At 53.6% G+C, this 18,900-nt stretch overlaps 2 protein-coding genes across 2 annotated transcripts in view; one reads left to right on the forward strand and one right to left on the reverse strand.

Annotated features, from left to right (window-relative positions):
* The window catches only part of PNKP (polynucleotide kinase 3'-phosphatase), an 18,064-nt gene extending 12,893 nt beyond the window's left edge, over window positions 1-5,171 (forward strand). The window contains exons 11-15 of the mRNA XM_064701297.1: window positions 217-278; window positions 1,801-1,910; window positions 2,587-2,674; window positions 3,370-3,431; window positions 4,993-5,171. Of these exons, the coding sequence (XP_064557367.1) occupies window positions 217-278; window positions 1,801-1,910; window positions 2,587-2,674; window positions 3,370-3,431; window positions 4,993-5,122 (452 nt within the window). The 3' untranslated portion in view covers window positions 5,123-5,171. The remainder of the gene's footprint in view (window positions 1-216; window positions 279-1,800; window positions 1,911-2,586; window positions 2,675-3,369; window positions 3,432-4,992) is intronic.
* Window positions 5,172-16,754, reverse strand: RUVBL2 (RuvB like AAA ATPase 2; the record flags this gene model as incomplete). Its single annotated transcript, XM_064701298.1, has 9 exons — window positions 5,172-5,268; window positions 6,068-6,182; window positions 9,359-9,488; window positions 10,532-10,651; window positions 10,731-10,849; window positions 10,943-11,037; window positions 12,454-12,577; window positions 12,653-12,746; window positions 16,659-16,754. Coding segments are annotated over 9 exons (919 nt in total), but the record flags the coding sequence as incomplete, so codon positions are not given.
* Window positions 16,755-18,900: the final 2,146 nt, after the last annotated feature.

Below are 18,900 nucleotides of genomic sequence, written 5' to 3' on the forward strand. Positions count from 1 at the left end.
GAAAAAAAGGGTGGAAAACGTGAGGGGAAAAAGGCAGGAAACATGAGGAAAAAAAGGGTGGAAAACGTGAGGGGAAAAGGATGGGAAACGTGAGGGGGAAATGGTGGGAAACATGAGGGGGAAAAAAGGGCAGGAAAACATAAGGGGAGAAAAAGGGTTGGAAACTAGAAAGTTGTGGGAAATGTGAGAGAAAGAAATGAAAATTTTCCCGCTCAGCCGGCAAATCCACTTTCGTGAAGCGTTACCTGGTCCCGGCAGGGTACGAATACGTGAACAGGGTGAGTTCCTGAGCCTTGGGTGACCTCCAGGGCTCACGGCCATGCTGTGTTGTGTGCCCATTGTGCCCAGTGTGACCATTGTGCCACCCCTGTCACCCTCAGGACACAATGGGCTCACAGCCACACTGTGTGGAGCCACAGTGTGACCACTGTGCCATCCCTGTCACCCTCAGGACACTGGGCTTGTGGCAGCGCTGTGTTGGGCCACAGTGTGACCACTGTGCCATCCCTGTGCCACCACTGTCACCCCTCAGGACACGCTGGGCTCGTGCAGCGCTGTGTTGAGCCACTCTGGCCCATTGTGCCCATTGTGCCATCCCTGTCACTGCTGTCACCCTCAGGACACGCTGGGCTCGTGGCAGCGCTGTGTCCCTGCTTGTTGAGCCACAGTGTGACCTTTGTGCCCATTGTGCCACCCCTGTCACCCTCAGGACACAATGGGCTCACGGCCACGCTGTGTTGAGCCACAGTGTGACCACTGTGCCATCCCTGTGCCACCACTGTCACCCCTCAGGACACGCTGGGCTCATGGCAGCGCTGTGTTGGGCCACAGTGTGACCATTGTGCCACCCCTGTCACCCTCAGGACACGATGGGCTCACGGCCATGCTGTGTTGTGTGACCTTTGTGCCCATTGTGTCACCCTCAGGACACAATGGGCTCACGGCCATGCTGTGTTGAGCCAGTGTGCCCATTGTGCCACCCCTGTCACCGCTGTCACCCTCAGGACACTCTGGGATCGTGGCCATTCTGTGTTGGGCCACAGTGTGACCATTGTGCCACCCCCAGGACACGCTGGGCTCGTGGCAGCGCTGTGTTGTGTGCCCATTGTGCCCATTGTGCCCATTGTGCAGGACACGCTGGGCTCGTGGCAGCGCTGTGTTGTGTGCCCATTGTGCCCATTGTGCCCATTGTGCAGGACACGCTGGGCTCGTGGCAGCGCTGTGTTGTGTGCCCACTGTGCCCATTGTGCCCATTGTGCCACCCTCAGGACACGCTGGGCTCGTGGCAGCGCTGTGTTGTGTGCCCATTGTGCCCACTGTGCCCATTGTGCCACCCTCAGGACACGCTGGGCTCGTGGCAGCGCTGTGTTGAGCACAGTGTGATCATTGTGCCCATTGTGCCCATTGTGCCCACTGTGCCACCCCAGGACACGCTGGGCTCGTGGCAGCGCTGTGTTGTGTGCCCATTGTGCCCATTGTGCCCACTGTGCCCACTGTGCCACCCCAGGACACGCTGGGCTCGTGGCAGCGCTGTGTTGAGCACAGTGTGCCCATTGTGCCCACTGTGCCATCCCCAGGACACGCTGGGCTCGTGGCAGCGCTGTGTTGTGTGCCCATTGTGCCCACTGTGCCCATTGTGCCATCCCTGTCACCCCCAGGACACGCTGGGCTCGTGGCAGCGCTGTGTTGTGTGCCCACTGTGCCCACTGTGCCCATTGTGCCACCCCAGGACACGCTGGGCTCGTGGCAGCGCTGTGTTGTGTGCCCATTGTGCCCACTGTGCCCATTGTGCCACCCCAGGACACGCTGGGCTCGTGGCAGCGCTGCGTCTCCGCCTGCTCGGCCGCCCTGGCCCGCGGCCGCTCCGTCGTCGTGGACAACACCAACCCTGACCCTGAATCGCGGCAGAGGCCAGTCTGGGCACTGGGAGGGACTGGGGGGCACTGGGACGGACTGGGAGGGCACTGGGAGGGACTGGGAGGGACTGGGAGGGCACTGGGAGGGACTGGGAGGGACTGGGAGGGACTGGGGGGCACTGGGAGGGACTGGGATGGCACTGGGAAGGACTGGGGGGCACAGGGATGGACTGGGAGGGCACTGGGAGTGAACTGGGGGCACTGGGAAGGACTGGGGGGCACTGGGATGGACTGGGAGGGACTGGGAGGGCACTGGACGGACTGGGAGGGACTGGGAGGGCACTGGGGGGCACTGGGGTTGAACTGGGGGGCACTGGGAGGGACTGGGAGGCACTGGGGGGGACTGGGAGGCACTGGGGGGCACTGGGAGGCACTGGGAGGGACTGGGAGCTGTTCCCCAAAACCTTTGGGGTTTTTTGGGGTATTTTGGGGTATTTTTGGGGTATTTTGGTGTATTTTGGGTTTTTTGCGGTATTTTGGGTTTTTCTGGGGTATTTTGGGTATTTGGGGTATTTTGGTGGGTATTTTGGGGCATTTTTGGGTTATTTTGGGTTGTTTTTTGGGGTATATTGGTTTTTTTTTGCGGTTTTTTTCGGGGTTTTCTGGGGTATTTAGGGGTATTTTTGGGGTTATTTTGGGCCCCCTGACCCCTGTGGTTGCTGCTCCCCAGGTTCGTGGCCTGTGCCCGGGCAGCCGCGGTTCGGTGCCGGTGCCTCCTGTTCACGGCACCGCTGGAGCAGGCGCGGCACAACTGCCGGGTGAGGAGGGGGCTGGGCGGGGGTGGAGGAGGGGGCTGGGTGGTGAGGAGGGGGCTGAGGGTGAGGAGGGGGCTGGGTGGGAGGGGGCTGGGGGTGAGGAGGGGGCTGAGGGTGAGGAGGGGGCTGGGTGGGGAGGGGGCTGAGGGTGAGGAGGGGGCTGAGGGTGAGGAGGGGGCTGGGGGTGAGGAGGGGGCTGGGTGAGGGGGGGGCTGAGGGTGAGGAGGGGGCCGGGGTGAGGAGGGGGCTGAGGGTGAAGAGGAGGCTGAGGGTGAGGAGGGGGCTGAGGGTGAGGAGGGGGCTGAGGGTGAGGAGGGGGCTGAGGGTGAGGAGGGGGCTGAGGGTGAGGAGGGGGCTGGGGTGAGGAGGGGGCTGGGGGTGAGGAGGGGGCTGGGGGTGAGGAGGGGGCTGGGGGAGGAGGGGGCTGGGGTGAGGAGGGGCGGGGGGTGAGGAGGGGGCTGAGGGTGAGGAGGGGGCTGAGGGTGGGAGGGGCTGGGGTGAGGAGGGCTGGGGGTGAGGAGGGGGCTGGGGATGAGGAGGTGAGGAGGGGCTGAGGGTGAGGAGGGGGCTGGGGATGAGGAGGGGCTGGAAAGTGAGGAGGGGGCTGAGGGTGAGGAGGGGCCGGGGGTTCCCCATCCCCCTCCCGCAGCCTCAGTGCCCCCCCCAACCCCTTTTCTTTGTGTTTTCACCCCAAAAAGTTCCGGGATCTGACGCAGAGCGGCCACGCCCCCGTCACCGACGCCGTCCTGTTCGGCTACAGGTGAGAGGGGGCTGGGGGAATTTGGGGGATTTGGGGAAATTTTGGGGGATTTTGGGGAATCCCTGGGGAAGGATCTAAAGGGGTTTGAGGAGGATTTTGGGGGATCTGAGAGGAATTTTGGGGGATTTTGGGCGTTTTGGGGATTTGGGGCATTTTGGGGAGTCCCTGGGAAGGATCTAAAGGGGTTTGGGGGGATTTTGGGGGATCTGAGAGGAATTTTGGGGGATTTTGGGGAATCCCTGGGAAGGATCTGAAGGGGTTTTGGGGGATTTTGGGGAATCTGAGAGGAATTTTGGGGGATCTGAGAGGGAATTTGGGGGATTTGGGGGGAAATTTTGGGGGATTTTGGGGGTTTTGGGGAATCTCTGGGAAGGATCTAAAGGGGTTTGAGGGGATTTTGGGGGATCTGAGAGGAATTTTGGGGAATTTGGGGCATTTTGGGGGATTTGGGGCATTTTGGCGAATCCTTGGGAAGGATCTGAAGGGGTTTTGGGGGATTTTGGGGAATCTGAGAGGAATTTTGGGGATTTTGGGCGTTTTGGGGATTTGGGGCATTTTGGGGAGTCCCTGGGAAGGATCTAAAGGGGTTTGGGGGGATTTTGGGGGATCTGAGAGGAATTTTGGGGAATTTTGGGGAATCCTTGGGAAGGATCTAAAGGGGTTTTGGGGGATTTTGGGGAATCTGAGAGGAATTTTGGGGCATTTGAGAGGAATTTTGGGGCATTTGAGAGGAAATTTGAGGGATTTGGGGGAAACTTGGGGGATTTGGGGCATTTTGGGGAATCTCTGGGAAGGATCTGAAGGGGTTTGAGGGGGATTTTGGGGGATCTGAGAGGAAATTTGGGGGATCTGAGAGGGATTTTGGGGAATCTCTGGGAAGGATCTGAAGGGGTTTGAGGGGATTTTGGGGGATCTGAGAGGAATTTTGGGGGATCTGGGGCATTTTGGGGAATCCCTGGGAAGGATCTGAAGGGGTTTGAGGGAATTTTGGGGAATCTGAGAGGAATTTGGGGGATCTGAGAGGAATTTTGGGGGATTTGGGGCATTTGAGGCATTTTGGGGAATCCCTGGGAAGGATCTAAAGGAGCTTGGAGGGAATTTTGGGGTATCTGAGAGGAATTTTGGGGGATTTGGGGCATTTTGGGGGATCTGGGGCGTTTTGGGGAATCTCTGGGAAGGATCTGAAGGGGTTTGAGGGAATTTTGGGGGATCTGAGAGGAATTTTGGGGCATTTCAGATGTTCTGGGAGCTCTGTAGGGTTGCTTTAGAGAACTGAGGGAATTTTGGGCTGCTTTGGGCTTTTTTTGCCTTTCTCTCAATTATTTAACCCCATTACTTCTTTTTTTTTGTTCAATTTTCCCTATTTTTGCCTCTTCCCCAATTTTGGGTTTTTTTCCTTGTTCTATTCTTCCTCATTTTGGGTGGGCTTTTCCCTTTTCCTCTTCCCTTCTCCCTTGGCTGTATTTATCCCATTTTTGCTGTATTTTCCCCCATTTTTGAGCCATTTTTCCTCCCACTTGACCCAAATTTGGGTGATTTTTCCCCATTTCCTCCCCCTCAGGAAACAATTTGTGCCCCCCGAGCTGTCCGAAGGCTTCTCCCAAATCCTCCGGATCCCCTTCGTGCCCCATTTTGGGGACCCCCCGGACCCCCAACGCCGCCGCCTCTTCCTGCAGTTCAGCGATGGATGAGCCCCCAGCCCCCAATAAAGGCACCGCCCCCTCCCCACATTTTGGGCAATTTTGGGCTCCAAATCAGATTTATTGTACAAAGGGGGTGGGGGTCAATGGGGGAGGGGAAATGGGGGGGGGTCACGGTGTTTCCATGGATTCACCCTCTGTGGAGAGAAGGGGAGAGGGGCTCACTCAGGGACCCCCCAATGTCCCCCCAATGTCCCCAGGTGTCCCCAATGTCCCCCCAATGTCCCCAGGTGTGTCCCCAGGTGTGTCCCCAATGTCCCCCCAATGTCCCCAGGTGTGTCCCCAGGTGTCCCCCAGGTGCCCCCAATGTCCCCAGGTGCCCTTAATGTCCCCCCAATGTGCCCAGATGTCCCCAAGTGTCCCCCAGGTGTGTCCCCAGGTGTGTTCAGGTGTCCCCAGGTTTCCCCAATGTCCCCCAAGTGTCCCCAATGTCCCCCCAGCTGTCCCCCCAGGTTTCCCCAATGTCCCCAGGTGTGTCCCCAATGTCCCCCCAGGTTTCCCTCCCCCAGGTGTCCCCAATGTCCCCATTGTCCCCCAGGTGTCCCCCCAGATGTCCCCACGTTTCCCCCAGGTGTCCCCAGGTGTCCCCCCAGGTGTCCCCAATGTCCCCAGGTGTGTCCCCCAGGTGTCCCTAAAGTCCCCAGGTGTCCCCAGGTGTGTCCCCAATGTCCCCAGGTGTCCCCCCAGGTGTCCCCAGGTGTGTCCCCAATGTCCCCAGGTGTCCCCAATGTCCCCAGGTGTCCCCCCAGGTGTCCCCAATGTCCCCAGGTGTCCCCAATGTCCCCCCAGATGTCCCCAGGTGTCCCCCCACGTTTCCCCAGGTGTCCCCAATGTCCCCAGATGTCCCCCCCACGTTTCCCCAGGTGTCCCCCCAGGTGTCCCCCAGGTATCCCCAGGTGTCCCCCCCAAGTGTCCCCAGTGTCCCCGGGCACTCACGGAGCTCGTTGAACAGAAAGGCCTCCTGGTACTCCCTCATGTACTGCGTGGAGCGCGACTCGTCCAGGAACAGCGAGTACACGCGCTTGATGTCCTCCACGCCCACCTCGGCGCCCTGCCGGCCGTGGAATATCCCAAATATCGCACCTCGCGTTTCCCGCTCCCTTTTCCTGCTTTTCACTCTTTTATCTCTTCATATTTGCTGCCTTTTTTCCTCCCCTCACGTTTCCCGCCCTTTTCTCCCCTCACGTTTCCCGCTCTTTCCCCCTCACATTTCCCGCCCTTCTACCACCCCCCCGTTTCCCAATATTTCACTTCATGTTTCCCACTCTCTTTTTCTGTTTTTCACTCTTTTTTCTCCTCAAATTTCCTGCTTTTTTTCCTCCCCTCACATTTCCCGCTCTTTCCCCCCTCACGTTTCCTGCTTTTTTTCCTCTCATGTTTCCCGCTCTTTTCTCCCCTCACATTTTCCACAAATATTGCACCTCGCATTTCCCACTCTCTATTCATGTTTTTTACTCTTTTATCTCCTCAAATTTCCTGCTTTTTTTTCCTCCCCTCATGTTCCCACCCTTTTCCCCCCTCACGTTTTCCTGCCCATTTCGCCCCTCACATTCCCACTCTTTCCTCCCCTCACGTTTCCCCCTCTTTTCTCCCCTCACATTTCCTGCTCTTTTCTCTCGACATTCCCCACTCTTCCTCCCCTCACAATTCCCAATATTGTATTTCATGTTTCCCACTTTCTTTTCCTGTTTTTCACTCTTTTTCTCCACACATTTTCTGCCTTTTTTCTCCCCTCACGTTTCCCACCCTTTTCCCCCCTCACGTTTTCTGCAAAATTGCAAATTGACCTCATGTTTCCCACTCTCTGTTTCTGTTTTTCACTCTTTGGCTCCTCACATTTCTTGCTCTTTTCTCCCCTTACATTTACCACCATTTTTCCTCTCACGTTTCCCGCTCTTTTCTCTCCTCACATTTTCTGCAAATATTGCACCTCACATTTCCCACTCTCTTTTTCTGTTTTTCACTCTTTTGCCTCCTCACATTTTCTGCCTTTTTTCCTCCCCTCACATTTCCCACTCTTTTCTCCCCTGACGTTTCCCGCCCTTTCCCCCCTCACATCTCCCACTCTTTTCTCCCCTCACGTTTCCCGCCCTTTCCCCCTCACATTTCCTGCCTTTCTCCCCTTACATTACCCACCATTTTCCCCCCTCACATTTCCCACTCCTTCCCTCACATTTCCCGCCCTTTTCTCCCATTTCCTGCCCTTTTCTCCGTCACATTTCCCACGATTTTCTTCCCTCACATTTCCCACTTTTTTCTCCCTGACATTTCCCACCATTTTCCCCCTCACGTTTCCTGCCCTTTTCCCCTCACATTTCCCGCCCTTTTCCCCTCACATTTCCCACCCTTTTCCCAAAACTCTTTTAGGACCCCGTTCCCCAAATTTCGGGGTGTATTTTTGGGATTTTGGGGCGCCCACCTTGCGTTTCCTGGCCACCAGGCTGGTGGCGGTGATGAGCTGCATGGCGTAGCGCAGCGTCCCCCCTCACATTTCCCACTCCTTCCCTCACATTTCCCACTCCTTCCCTCACATTTCCCACTTTTTTCCCCCTGACATTCCCGCCATTTTCCCCCTCACATTTCCCACCCTTTTCCCCTCACGTTTCCCGCCCTTTTCCCCTCACATTTCCCACCCTTTTCCCCTCACATTTCTCACTCTTTCCTCTCCCCTCACATTTCCCGCCCTTTTCCCCTCACGTTTCCTGCCCTTTTCTCCCCTCACATTTCCCGCCCTTTTCCCCTCACGTTTCCCGCCCTTTTCTCCCCTCACATTTCCCGCCCTTTTTCCCCTCACATTTCCCGCCCTTTCCCCCTCACATTTCCCACCCTTTTCCCAAAACTCTTTGTGACCCCAACCCATCACAACCACCCCTCCTCCAATTTGGGATCCCTACCCCACTTTTAGGACCCCGTTCCCCAAATTTCGGGGTGTATTTTTGGGATTTTGGGGCGCCCACCTTGCGTTTCCTGGCCACCAGGCTGGCGGCGGTGATGAGCTGCATGGCGTAGCGCAGCGTCCCCCCTCACATTTCCCACTCCTTCCCTCACATTTCCCGCCCTTTTCTCACATTTCCTGCCCTTTTCCCCTCACATTTCCCACTATTTTCTTCCCTCACATTTCCCACTTTTTTCCCCCTGACATTTCCTGCCATTTTCCCCCTCACGTTTCCCACCCTTTCCCCCTCACGTTTCCTGCCATTTCCCCCTCACGTTTCCCGCCCTTTTCCCCTCACGTTTCCCGCCCTTTTCCCCTCACATTTCCCACCCTTTCCCCAAAACTCTTTTAGGACCCCATTCCCCAAATTTCGGGGTGTATTTTTGGGATTTTTGGGGCGCCCACCTTGCGTTTCCTGGCCACCAGGCTGGCGGCGGTGATGAGCTGCATGGCGTAGCGCAGCGCCCCCCCTCACATTTCCCACTCCTTCCCTCACATTTCCTGCCCTTTTCTCCCATTTCCTGCCCTTTTTCCCCTCACATTTCCCACTCTTTTCTTCCCTCACGTTTCCCACCCTTTTCCCCTCACATTTCCTGCCCTTTTCCCCCTCACATTTTCCACCCTTTTCCCTCACATTTCTCACTCTTTCCTCTCCCCTCACGTTTCCCGCCATTTTCCCCCTCACGTTTCCGGCTCTTTCCCCCTCACATTTCTCACCCTTTTCCCAAAACTCTGTGACCCCAACCCATCAGGATCCCTATTTGGGATCCCTACCCCACTTTTAGGACCCCATTCCCCAAATTTCGGGGTGTATTTTTGGGATTTTTGGGGCGCCCACCTTGCGTTTCCTGGCCACCAGGCTGGCGGCGGTGATGAGCTGCATGGCGTAGCGCAGCGCCCCCCCTCACATTTCCCACTCCTTCCCTCACATTTCCCGCCCTTTTCTTACATTTCCTGCCCTTTTTCCCCTCACATTTCCCACTATTTTCTTCCCTCACATTTCCCACTCCTTCCCTGACATTTCCCGCCATTTTCCCCCTCACGTTTCCCGCCCTTTTCCCCTCACGTTTCCCGCCCTTTTCCCCTCACGTTTCCCGCCCTTTTCTCCCCTCACGTTTCCCGCCCTTTTCTCCCCTCACGTTTCCCGCTCTTTCCCCCTCACATTTCTCACCCTTTTCCCAAAACTCTGTGACCCCAACCCATCAGGACCCCAATTTGGGATCCCTACCCCACTTTTAGGACCCCATTCCCCAAATTTTGGGGTGTATTTTTGGGATTTTTGGGGCTCCCACCTTGCGTTTCCTGGCCACCAGGCTGGCGGCGGTGATGAGCTGCATGGCGTAGCGCAGCGACGTCTCCAGCCCGATGCGCGTCAGCACCGCGTACGCGTCCTCCGTCATCTCCACGTCCTCCTCCTCGCACCTGCGCCCCCAAACCGCTCAGGGGGACCCCGAAATGGCCCCGGGGATCCCCCCAAGAGTGGCCCCCAATGTGGTTTTTGGGGGTACCCTGAGGGAGTTATGGAATACCCAGTGGGGCGAGTGAGGGTCCTGAAGGGGTTGGGGGCACCTGGCAGGGACTGGGGGTGGCCCAAGAGGATTTTGGGGTGTCTGGGGAAACCCTGAGGGAATAAAGGGCACCTGGAGAGAGTTATGGGGTGCCCCAAGAGGCTTTTGGGGTGTCTTGAGAAAAACCCTGAGGGAATTAAGGGCACCTGGAAAGAGTTATGGGGTACCCCAAGAGGATTTTGGGGTGTCTGGAGGGACCCTGAGGGAGTTAAGGGCACCCCAAGATTGATCAGGAGAGAGTTTTGGGGTACCCCAAGAGGATTTTGGGGTGTCTGGAGGAACCCTGAGGGAGTTAATAGCACCCCAAGATTGATACAGAGAGAGTTATGGGGTACCCCAAGAGGATTTTGGGGTGTCAAGGGGGACCCTGAGGGAATTAAGGGCACCCCAAGATTGATCAGGGCACCTGGAGAGAGTTATGGGGTACCCCAAGAGGATTTTGGGGTGTCAAGGGGGACCCTGAGGGAATTAAGGGCACCCCAAGATTGATCAGGGCACCTGGAGAGAGTTTTGGGGTACCCCAAGAGGATTTTGGGGTGTCTGAGAAAACCCTGAGGGAATTAAGGGCACCTGGAAAGAGTTATGGGGTACCCCAAGAGGATTTTGGGGTGTCTAGGGGGACCCTGAGGGAATTAAGGGCACCCCAAGATTCATCAGGGCACCTGGAAAGAGTTATGGGGTACCCCAAGAGGATTTTTGGGGTGCCCAGGTGTGTCAGGGCTCGGTTTGAGCTGCACCAAGGCAGATTTTGGGGTGCCCAGGTGTGTCAGGGCTCGGTTTGTGCCACACCAAGGCAGATTCAGGGGTGCCCAGGAGGATTTTTGGGGTGCCCAGGAGGATTCAGGGGTGCCCAGGTGGATTTTTGGGGTGCCCAGGTGGATTTTTGGGGTGCCCCACCTGATTTTGAGGATCTGCCGCGTCTCCTTGTCGCCGTAGGGCGCCGTGGCGATGATCAGCAGCCGGTCCAGCAGATCCAAGGGCAGCCCGTGGGGGCTGCGGTGGGCAGTGCCCCGGATCCTGAGGGACACGTGGGCAATCAGGGGGTTCCCCTCAGCTTTTGGGGTGCCCCAGGTGTGCCCAGGGGGGTGCCCGGTACCTGGTGATGCCGCGGTTGGTGGCCATGATCAGCACGGGCGCCATGTCGCTCTCCAGGGCCCGGTTGAGGAAGGAGAAGCTCTCAATATCCAACATGTGAACCTCATCGATGAACAACACCTGGCACGGGGTGGGGATTGATTTTGGGGGGCTCTAAGTGAGGTTTGGGGGGTCCTGGGGTGCTCTGGGGGGGTTTGGGGGCTCAGGGCTCACCCCAGGGATGACCTCGGCCTTGCCCTCCTCGCGCCACTCGGCCACTTTGGCGTTGATCTGCTCGCGCACCTCCGGCTTGATCTCGCCCGTGTCACCTGAGCGGGGGGTTTGGGGGGTCAGGGGCGGGTTTGGGGGTCCCAGGGGCGGTTTTGGGGTGTGGAGACCCCAAAAAGAGGGTTCAGAACCCTTGGGGTGGGTCAGGGGCAGTTCTGGGGGTCCCAAGGGCGGTTTTGGGATTCTGGGGATGGCCAAGAACAGAGCGAGGGGAAGTTTGGGGGGTCAGGGGCAGTTTGGGGGTCCCAGGGGCGGTTTTGGGGTGGGGAGACCCCAAAAAGAGGGTTCATAACCCTTGGGGTGGGTCAGGGGCAGGTTTGGGGTCCCAGGGGTGGTTTTGGGGTGGAGACCCCAAAATGAAGGTACAGAACCCTTGGGGTGGGTCAGGGGCAGTTTGGGGGTCCCAGGGGCGGTTTTGGGGTCTGAGACCCCAAAAAGAGGGCTCAGAACCCCCAAGGTGGGTCAGGGGCAGTTTTGGGGGTCTGGGGACAGCAAAGAACAGAGTGAGGGACAGTTTGGGGTTTTTGGGGTCAGTTTGGGGTTTTTGGGGTCAGTTTTGAGGATTTTGTGTTCAGTTTGGGGTTTTTGGGGTCAGTTTTGAGGTGTGGAGACCCCAAAAAGAGGGTACAGAACCCTTGGGGTGGGTCAGGGGCAGTTTTGGGGGTCCCAGGGGCGGTTTTGGGGTGTGGAGACCCCAAAAAGAGGGTTCAGAACCCCCAGGGTGGGTCAGGGGCAGTTTTGGGATTCTGGGGATAGCCAAAAACAGAGTGAGGGGAAGTTTGGGGTTTGGGGGGTCAGTTTTGGGTTTGGGGGGTCAGTTTGGGGTTTTTGGGGGGTCAGGGGCAGTTTGGGGGTCCCAGGGGCGGTTTTGGGGTGTGGAGACCCCAAAAAGAGGGCTCAGGGTGGGTCAGGTGCAGTTTTGGGGCCTCCAGGAGCAGTTTTGGGGGTCTGGGGATGGCCAAAAACAGAGTGAGGGGAAGTTTGGGGTTTCTGGGGTCAGTTTGGGGTTTCTGGGGTCAGTTTTGGGGTCAGTTTGGGGTTTTTGGAGTCAGTTTTGGGGTCTGGGGCTACCCAAGAAGAAAGCAAGGAAGCCCTGGGCTAAGTGAGGGACATTTTGGGGTTTCTGGGGTCAGTTTTGGGTTTTTGGGGTCAGTTTTGGGGTCAGTTTTGGGTTTCTGGGGTCAGTTTTGGGTTTTTGGGGTCAGTTTTGGGTTTTTGGGGTCAGTTTTGGGTTTCTGGGGTCAGTTTTGGGGTCAGTTTTGGGGTCAGTTTTGGGTTTCTGGGGTCAGTTTTGGGGTTTTTGGGGTCAGTTTTGGGGTCAGTTTTGGGGTCAGTTTTGGGGTTTCTGGGGTACCTGAGAACAGGGCCAGGAAGCCCTGGGCTAAGTGAGGGACATTTTGGGGTTTTTGGGGTCAGTTTTGGGGTTTTTGGGCTCAGTTTTGGGGTTTTTGGGGTACCTGAGAACAGGGCCAGGAAGCCCTGGGTGCGGGAGTTGATGACGTCGATCTCGTGCAGCGACACCGTGTGCACGACCTCGCGCCGCTTCTGCAGCTCCCCGTCGGGGCACTGCACGAACTTCGTCTGCGGACGAGAATTCAGGGTCAGGGACACCCCAAAAACCCCAAAATCCTCACCTGAGCCCCCCAAAATCCTCACCTGCGCCCCCATGGCGTCGTAGTCGCGTGCTCGGGTGAAGGAGCGCCCCAGCTTCGAGATCTTCCCCGTGGCCTTGTCGATGGTGATGACATCACTGAGGGGGAAAACGGGGTTTTTTGGGATTTTTTTCACTTCTCGTGTTTTCCACCTTTTTTCCCCTCATATATCCCTTTTTCCCCCCCTCACATTTCCCACTTTTTTCCCCCCCTCACACTTCCCTTTTCCTTCTGTTTCCTGCCCATTTCCCCCCTCATGTTTCCCACTCTTTTCCCCTCACGTTTCCCACTCTTTCCCTCTCATCTCTTTGCCTTTTTCCCCCTCACATTTCCCTTTTTCTCCTCATGTTTCCCGTCTTTTCCCTCACATTTCCCACCCTTTTCCCTCTCACATTTCCCTCCCTTTTCCCCCTCACAATTCTCACCCATTTCCCCCCTCACGTTTCTCTTTTTCCCCTCACATTTCCCGCTCTTTTCCCCTCACATTTCCTTTTTTCCCCTCACATTTCCCACCCTTTTCCCCCCTCACCTTTCCTGCCTTTTTCCCCTCACGTTTCCTGTCCTTTCTCACTCACATTTTCAACTCTTTTCCTCTCACATTTCTCACTCTTTTCCTCTCATGTTTCCCACCATTTCCCCCCCTCACATTTCCCTTTCTCCCCTCACATTTTCTGCCTTTTTTCCCCTCACATTTCCCTCCCTTTTCTCCCCCCTTTTCTCCCCTCATGTTTCCCGCCCTTTTCCCCCTCACATTTCCCTTTTCCCCCTCACATTTCCCGCTTTTTCTACCCTCACATTTCCCTTTTCCCCTCAAATTTCCCACCCTTTTTCTCCCCACACATTTCCCTTTTCCCTCTCACATTTCCCTCCCTTTTCCCCCTCACATTTCCCGCCCTTTTTCCCCTCACATTTCCTGCCCTTTTCCCCCTCACAGTTTCCTTCTCTTTTTCGCCTCACATTTCCTGCCCTTTTCTCCCCTCACATTTCCCACCCTTTTCCCTCTCACATTTCCCTCCCTTTACTCTCACACTTCCTGCCCTTTTCCCCCTCACATTTCCTGCCCTTTTCCCCCTCACATTTCCCTTTTTCTGCTCATATTTCCTGCCATTTTTCTCTCACATTTCCCTTTTCTCCCCTCACGTTTCCCGCCCTTTTCCCCCCTCACATTTCCCTTTTCCCCTCAAATTTCCCACCCTTTTTCTCCCCTCGCATTTCCTACCCTTTTCCCCCTCACATTTCCCTTTTTCTGCTCATATTTCCTTTTTTCCCCTCATATTTCCCTTTTCTCCCCTCACGTTTCCCGCCCTTTTCTCCCCTCACGTTTCCCGCCCTTTTTTCCCCTCACGTTTCCCGCCCTTTTTTCCCCTCACATTTCCCGCCCTTTTTCCCTCACTTTCCCCTTCTCCCTACGTTTCCCGCCCTTTTCTCCCCTCACATTTTCCCGCCTTTTCTCCCCTCACATTTTCCCGCCATTTTCTCCCCTCACGTTTCCCGCCCTTTTCTCCCCTCACGTTTCCCGCCCTTTTCTCCCCTCACATTTCCCGCCATTTTCTCCCCTCACATTTTCCCCCTCACGTTTCCCGCCCATTTTTCCTCCTCCCTCACATTTCCTCCTCCCCTCACATTTTCCCGCCTTTTCTCCCCTCACATTTTCCCCAGTCCCGCCTTTTCTCCCCTCACATTTTCCCGCCATTTTCTCCCTCAATTTTCTCCCCTCACGTTTCCGCCCTTCTCCCCTCACTTTCCCCATTTTTCTCCCCAATTTGGCTCCCCCACTTCCCGCCCTCACCTCCTTTCGTGCCCCATTTTGTTCCCCAAATTTCGGTCCTCACCTTTCTCTTTCAGCCCACTCTCTTGGCCCCAATTTGGTCTCCCATTCGGGACAGCAGCAACCGGCTTGGCACCTTGCAGGGGGTTTTGGGGACCTTGGGGTCAAAATTTTGGGGTCTCCTTAAGGGGATTTTGGGACAAAAAGAGGATTTTGGGTCCCTTAAGGGGATTTGGGGACAAAAGAGGGATTTTGGGGTTCCTTAAGGGGATTTTGGGACAAAAAAGAGGATTTTGGGGTTCCTTAAGGGGATTTTGGGGACAAAAAGAAGGTTTTGGGGTTCCTTAAGGGGATTTTGGGGACAAAAAGAAGGTTTTGGGGTTCCTTAAGGGATTTACAAAAGAAGGTTCTGGCGTTTCCTTAAAGGGATTTTTTGGGGACAAAAAGAGATTTTGGGGTTCCTTAGGGATTTCTGGACAAAAAGAGTTTTGGGTCCCTTAGGGATTTACCAAGAGGTTTTGGGTTCCTTAAGGGTTTTGGGGACAAAAGAGATTTTGGGGTTCCTTAAGGGGATTTACCAAACAGATTTGGGTTCCTTAAGGATTTTTTGGGACAAAAAGAAGGTTTTGGTCCTTAAAGGGATTTTGGGGACAAAAAGGGATTTTGGGGTCCCTTAAGGATTTTCTGGATGACAAAAGAGGATTTGGGTTCCTTATGGGATTTACAAAAGAGTTTTGGGTTCCCATTAAGGGATTTTGGGACAAAAGAGGTATTTGGGTCCCTTAAGGGGTTTTTTGGGGACAAAAGAGGATTTTGGGGTTCCTTAAGGGGATTTACAAAAGAAGGTTTTGGGGTTCCTTAAGAGGGGATTTTGGGGACAAAAAGGTTTTGGGGTTCCTTAAGGGGATTTTTGGGGACAAAAGAGATTTTGGGGTCCTTAAGGGGATTTACAAAAGAAGGTTTTGGGGTTCCTTAAGGGGATTTTGGGACAAAAAGAGGATTTTGGGGTTCCTTAAGGGATTTTGGGGACAAAAAGAGAGTTTTGGGGTTTCCATAAGGGGATTTTTTTGGGGACAAAAGAAGGTTTTGGGTTCCTTAAGGGATTTTTTGGGGGATTGGACAAAAAGAGGATTTTGGGGTCCCTTAAGGGGATTTTGGGACAAAAAGAGTTTTGGGGTTCCTTAAGGGGATTTTGGACAAAAGAGGATTTTGGGGTTCCTTAAGGGGATTTTGAGGACAAAAAGAGGATTTTGGGGTTCCTTAAGGGGATTTACAAAAAGAAGGTTTTGGGTTCCTTAAGGGATTTTTTGGGACAAAAAGAGGATTTTGGGTCCTTAAGGGATTTTGGGGACAAAAAGGTTTTGGGGAAGTTTTAGTTTGGGTTCCTTAAGGGATTACAAAGATTTTGGGGTCCTACGGATTTGGACAAAAAGGATTTTGGGGTCCTTAAGGGGATTTTTTGGGGACAAAAAGAGGATTTTGGGTTCCTTAAGGGATTTGGGACAAAAGAAGGTTTTGGGGTTCCTAGCGGTTGGGGGGGATTTTGGGGACAAAAGCGTTTTGGGGTCCCTTAAGGGGAATTTTTTGGGGACAAAAAGAAGGGTTTTGGGTCCTTAAGGGGATTTGGTACAAAAGAGGATGGGAATAAAATTTGGGGTCCTAAGGGGATTTTGGGACAAAAAGAGGATTTTGGGGTTCCTTAAGGGGATTTTGGGACAAAAGAGGATTTTGGGGTTCCTTAAGGGGATATTTTGGGACCAAAAGAATGTTTTGGGATCCCTTAAGGGGATTTTTTTGGGGACAAAAAGAGGATTTTGGGGTTCCTTAAGGGGATTTACAAAAAGAAGGTTTTGTTGTTCCTTAAGGGGATTTACAAAAAGAAGGTTTTGGGGTTCCTTAAGGGGATTTTGGGGACAAAAAGAGGATTTTGGGGTCCCTTAAGGGGATTTTGGGGACAAAAAGAGGATTTTGGGGTTCCTTAAGGGGATTTTGGGGACAAAAAGAGGATTTTGGGGTCCCTTAAGGGGATTTTTTGGGGACAAAAAGAGGTTTTGGGGTTCCTTAAGGGGATTTTGGGGACAAAAGAGAGAAATTTTGGGGTCCCTTAAAGGGATTTACAAAAAGAGGATTTTGGGGTTCCTTAAGAGATTTTGGGGACAAAAAGAGGATTTTGGGGTTCCTTAAGGGGATTTTTTGGGGACAAAAAGAGGATTTTGGGGTTCCTTAAGGGGATTTTGGGGACAAAAAGAGGATTTTGGGGTTTTCCCTCACCGTGCCGGTGGCCGGGCGGTCGATCTGGATTTCCACCACCTCGCCCTCGATGATCTCAGTCTCCTCCCTGTAAGGCAAAAAAAGGGAGAAACACCCCAAAAATCAGAGGGGAACCCCAAAATTTGGGTGTTGGGATATTTAAATGGGGTGGGGGAAGCCCAAAATTGGGGTGGAAAGTAAAATTTAGGGGGTGCAGAGGAGCAGAACAGGATCTGGGAACCCCAAAATTGAAATAGAACCCCAAAATTTAGGTAGGAATCACAAAATTGGGGTGGAGAGTGAAATTTGGGGCGTTCAAGCTCTACCAAAGTAGCAAAACAGGATATTAGAAACTCTAAAATTGAAATAGAACCCCAAAATTTGGCTAGGAACACCAAAATTGGGGTGTTGGACCCCAAAACAGGGAAAGAAAAAATGAAATTGAGCTCAAAAAAAGGAAAATGGGCAGCAGAAAACACAAAATGTTTGAAAATGAGGGGAAAAAATCTGAAATTTGGGGGCAGATCCTGAAATTTATCGGGATTTTGGGAGGGAAATGACCTAAATTAGAATGGAGAACCCCAAAATTGGGGGGGTTGGAAAGGAATCTAAATTGAGATGAAGAACCCCAAAATTGTGAGGAAATTCAAAATTTTAAACTGCCCCCAAATCCCCCTCCAAACCCCCTAAAATCCCCCAAATCCCCCTCCAACCACCCTAAATCCCCCCAAATCCCCTCTAAATCCCCCAAAATAAAACCAAAAATAAAGTAGAAAAAATAAAACGAGAGAAAAACCCAACAAGAAAGCTCAAAAATGACAAATAAGAAAAAATAAGATGCGGGGACCCCAAAATGGAGGAGGTTGATATCCTAAAATTGGGGTGGGGGATCTCAAAATTTGAGATGGGACCTCAAAATTGGGAACCTCAAAATTGGGGTGGGACCCTCAAAATTGTGGAGCTCAAAATCTGAAATGGGACCTTAAAATTTGAGATGGGAACCTAAAAATTGGGGTGGGAGCTCAAAATTTGAGGTGGGAGCTCAAAATTGGGGTGGGGACCTCAAAATTGGGGAGCTCAAAATTGGGGTGGGAACCTCAAAATTGGGACCTCAAAATTGGGGTGGGGAGCTCAAAATTTGAGATGGGAACCTCAAAATTGGGAACCTCAAAATTGGGATGGGGACCTCAAAATTGGGGTGAGGACCTCAGAATTTGAGATGGGAGTTCAAAATTTGAGATGGGACCTGAAAATTTGAGATGGGACCTCAAAATTGGGGTGGGAACCTCAAAATTGGGGACCTCAAAATTGGGGTGGGAACCTCAAAATTGGGGTGGCAACCTCAAAATTGGGGTGGGAACCAAAAAAATTGGGGGGGGGAGATCAAAATTGGGATGGAGCTCAAATTGGGGAGCTCAAAATTGGGGAGCTCAAATTGGGGTGGGGACCTCAGAATTTGAGATAGGAACCTCAAAATTGGGGTGGGAACCTCAAAACTGGGCCCCTCAAAATTGGGGTGGGACCCCCAAAAATTGGGGAGCTCAAAATTGGGTGGGAGCTCAAAATTGGGGACCTCAAAATCGGGGTGAGGAGCTCAAAATTTTAGATGGGAACCTCAGAATTGGGAACCTCAAAACTGGGGTGGGAACCTCAAAACCGGGGCCCTCAAAATTTGAGATGTGACCTCAAAATTGGGAACCTCAAAATTGGGGTGAGGAGCTCAAATTTGAGATGGGGAAACCTCAAAATTGGGGTGGGAACCTATAATTGGGGAGCTCAAAATTGGGGAGCTCAAAAATTGGGGTGAGGAGCTAAAATTTGAGATGGGAAACCCTTTAAAAATTTTAGATGGGAACCTCAAAATTGGGGTGGGGAAACCTCAAATTGGGGCCTCAAAAATTTTAGATGGGGGGCCCAAAAAATTGGGGGCCTCAAAATTGGGATGGGAGCTCAAAATTTTAGAGGGAACCCCAAAAAAGGGCCCTCAAAATTGGGGGTGGGGGGATCAAAAATTTGGGGTGGGGGCCTCAAAATTGGGGGGAGGAGCTCAAATTTGAGATGGGGCCTTAAAATTTGAGATGGGAACCAAAAATTGGGGTGGGAGTCAAATTTTTAGGTGGGAGCTCAAAATTGGGGTGGGGGCCCAAAATTGGGGACCTAAAATTGGGGTGAAAAGCCCAAAATTTGAGATGGGAACCTCAAAAATGGGGTGGGGAAACCTAAAAATTGGGGAG

Source organism: Zonotrichia leucophrys, unplaced genomic scaffold (genome assembly GCF_028769735.1).
Source record: "Zonotrichia leucophrys gambelii isolate GWCS_2022_RI unplaced genomic scaffold, RI_Zleu_2.0 Scaffold_477_39159, whole genome shotgun sequence".
NCBI lineage: Eukaryota > Metazoa > Chordata > Aves > Passeriformes > Passerellidae > Zonotrichia > Zonotrichia leucophrys.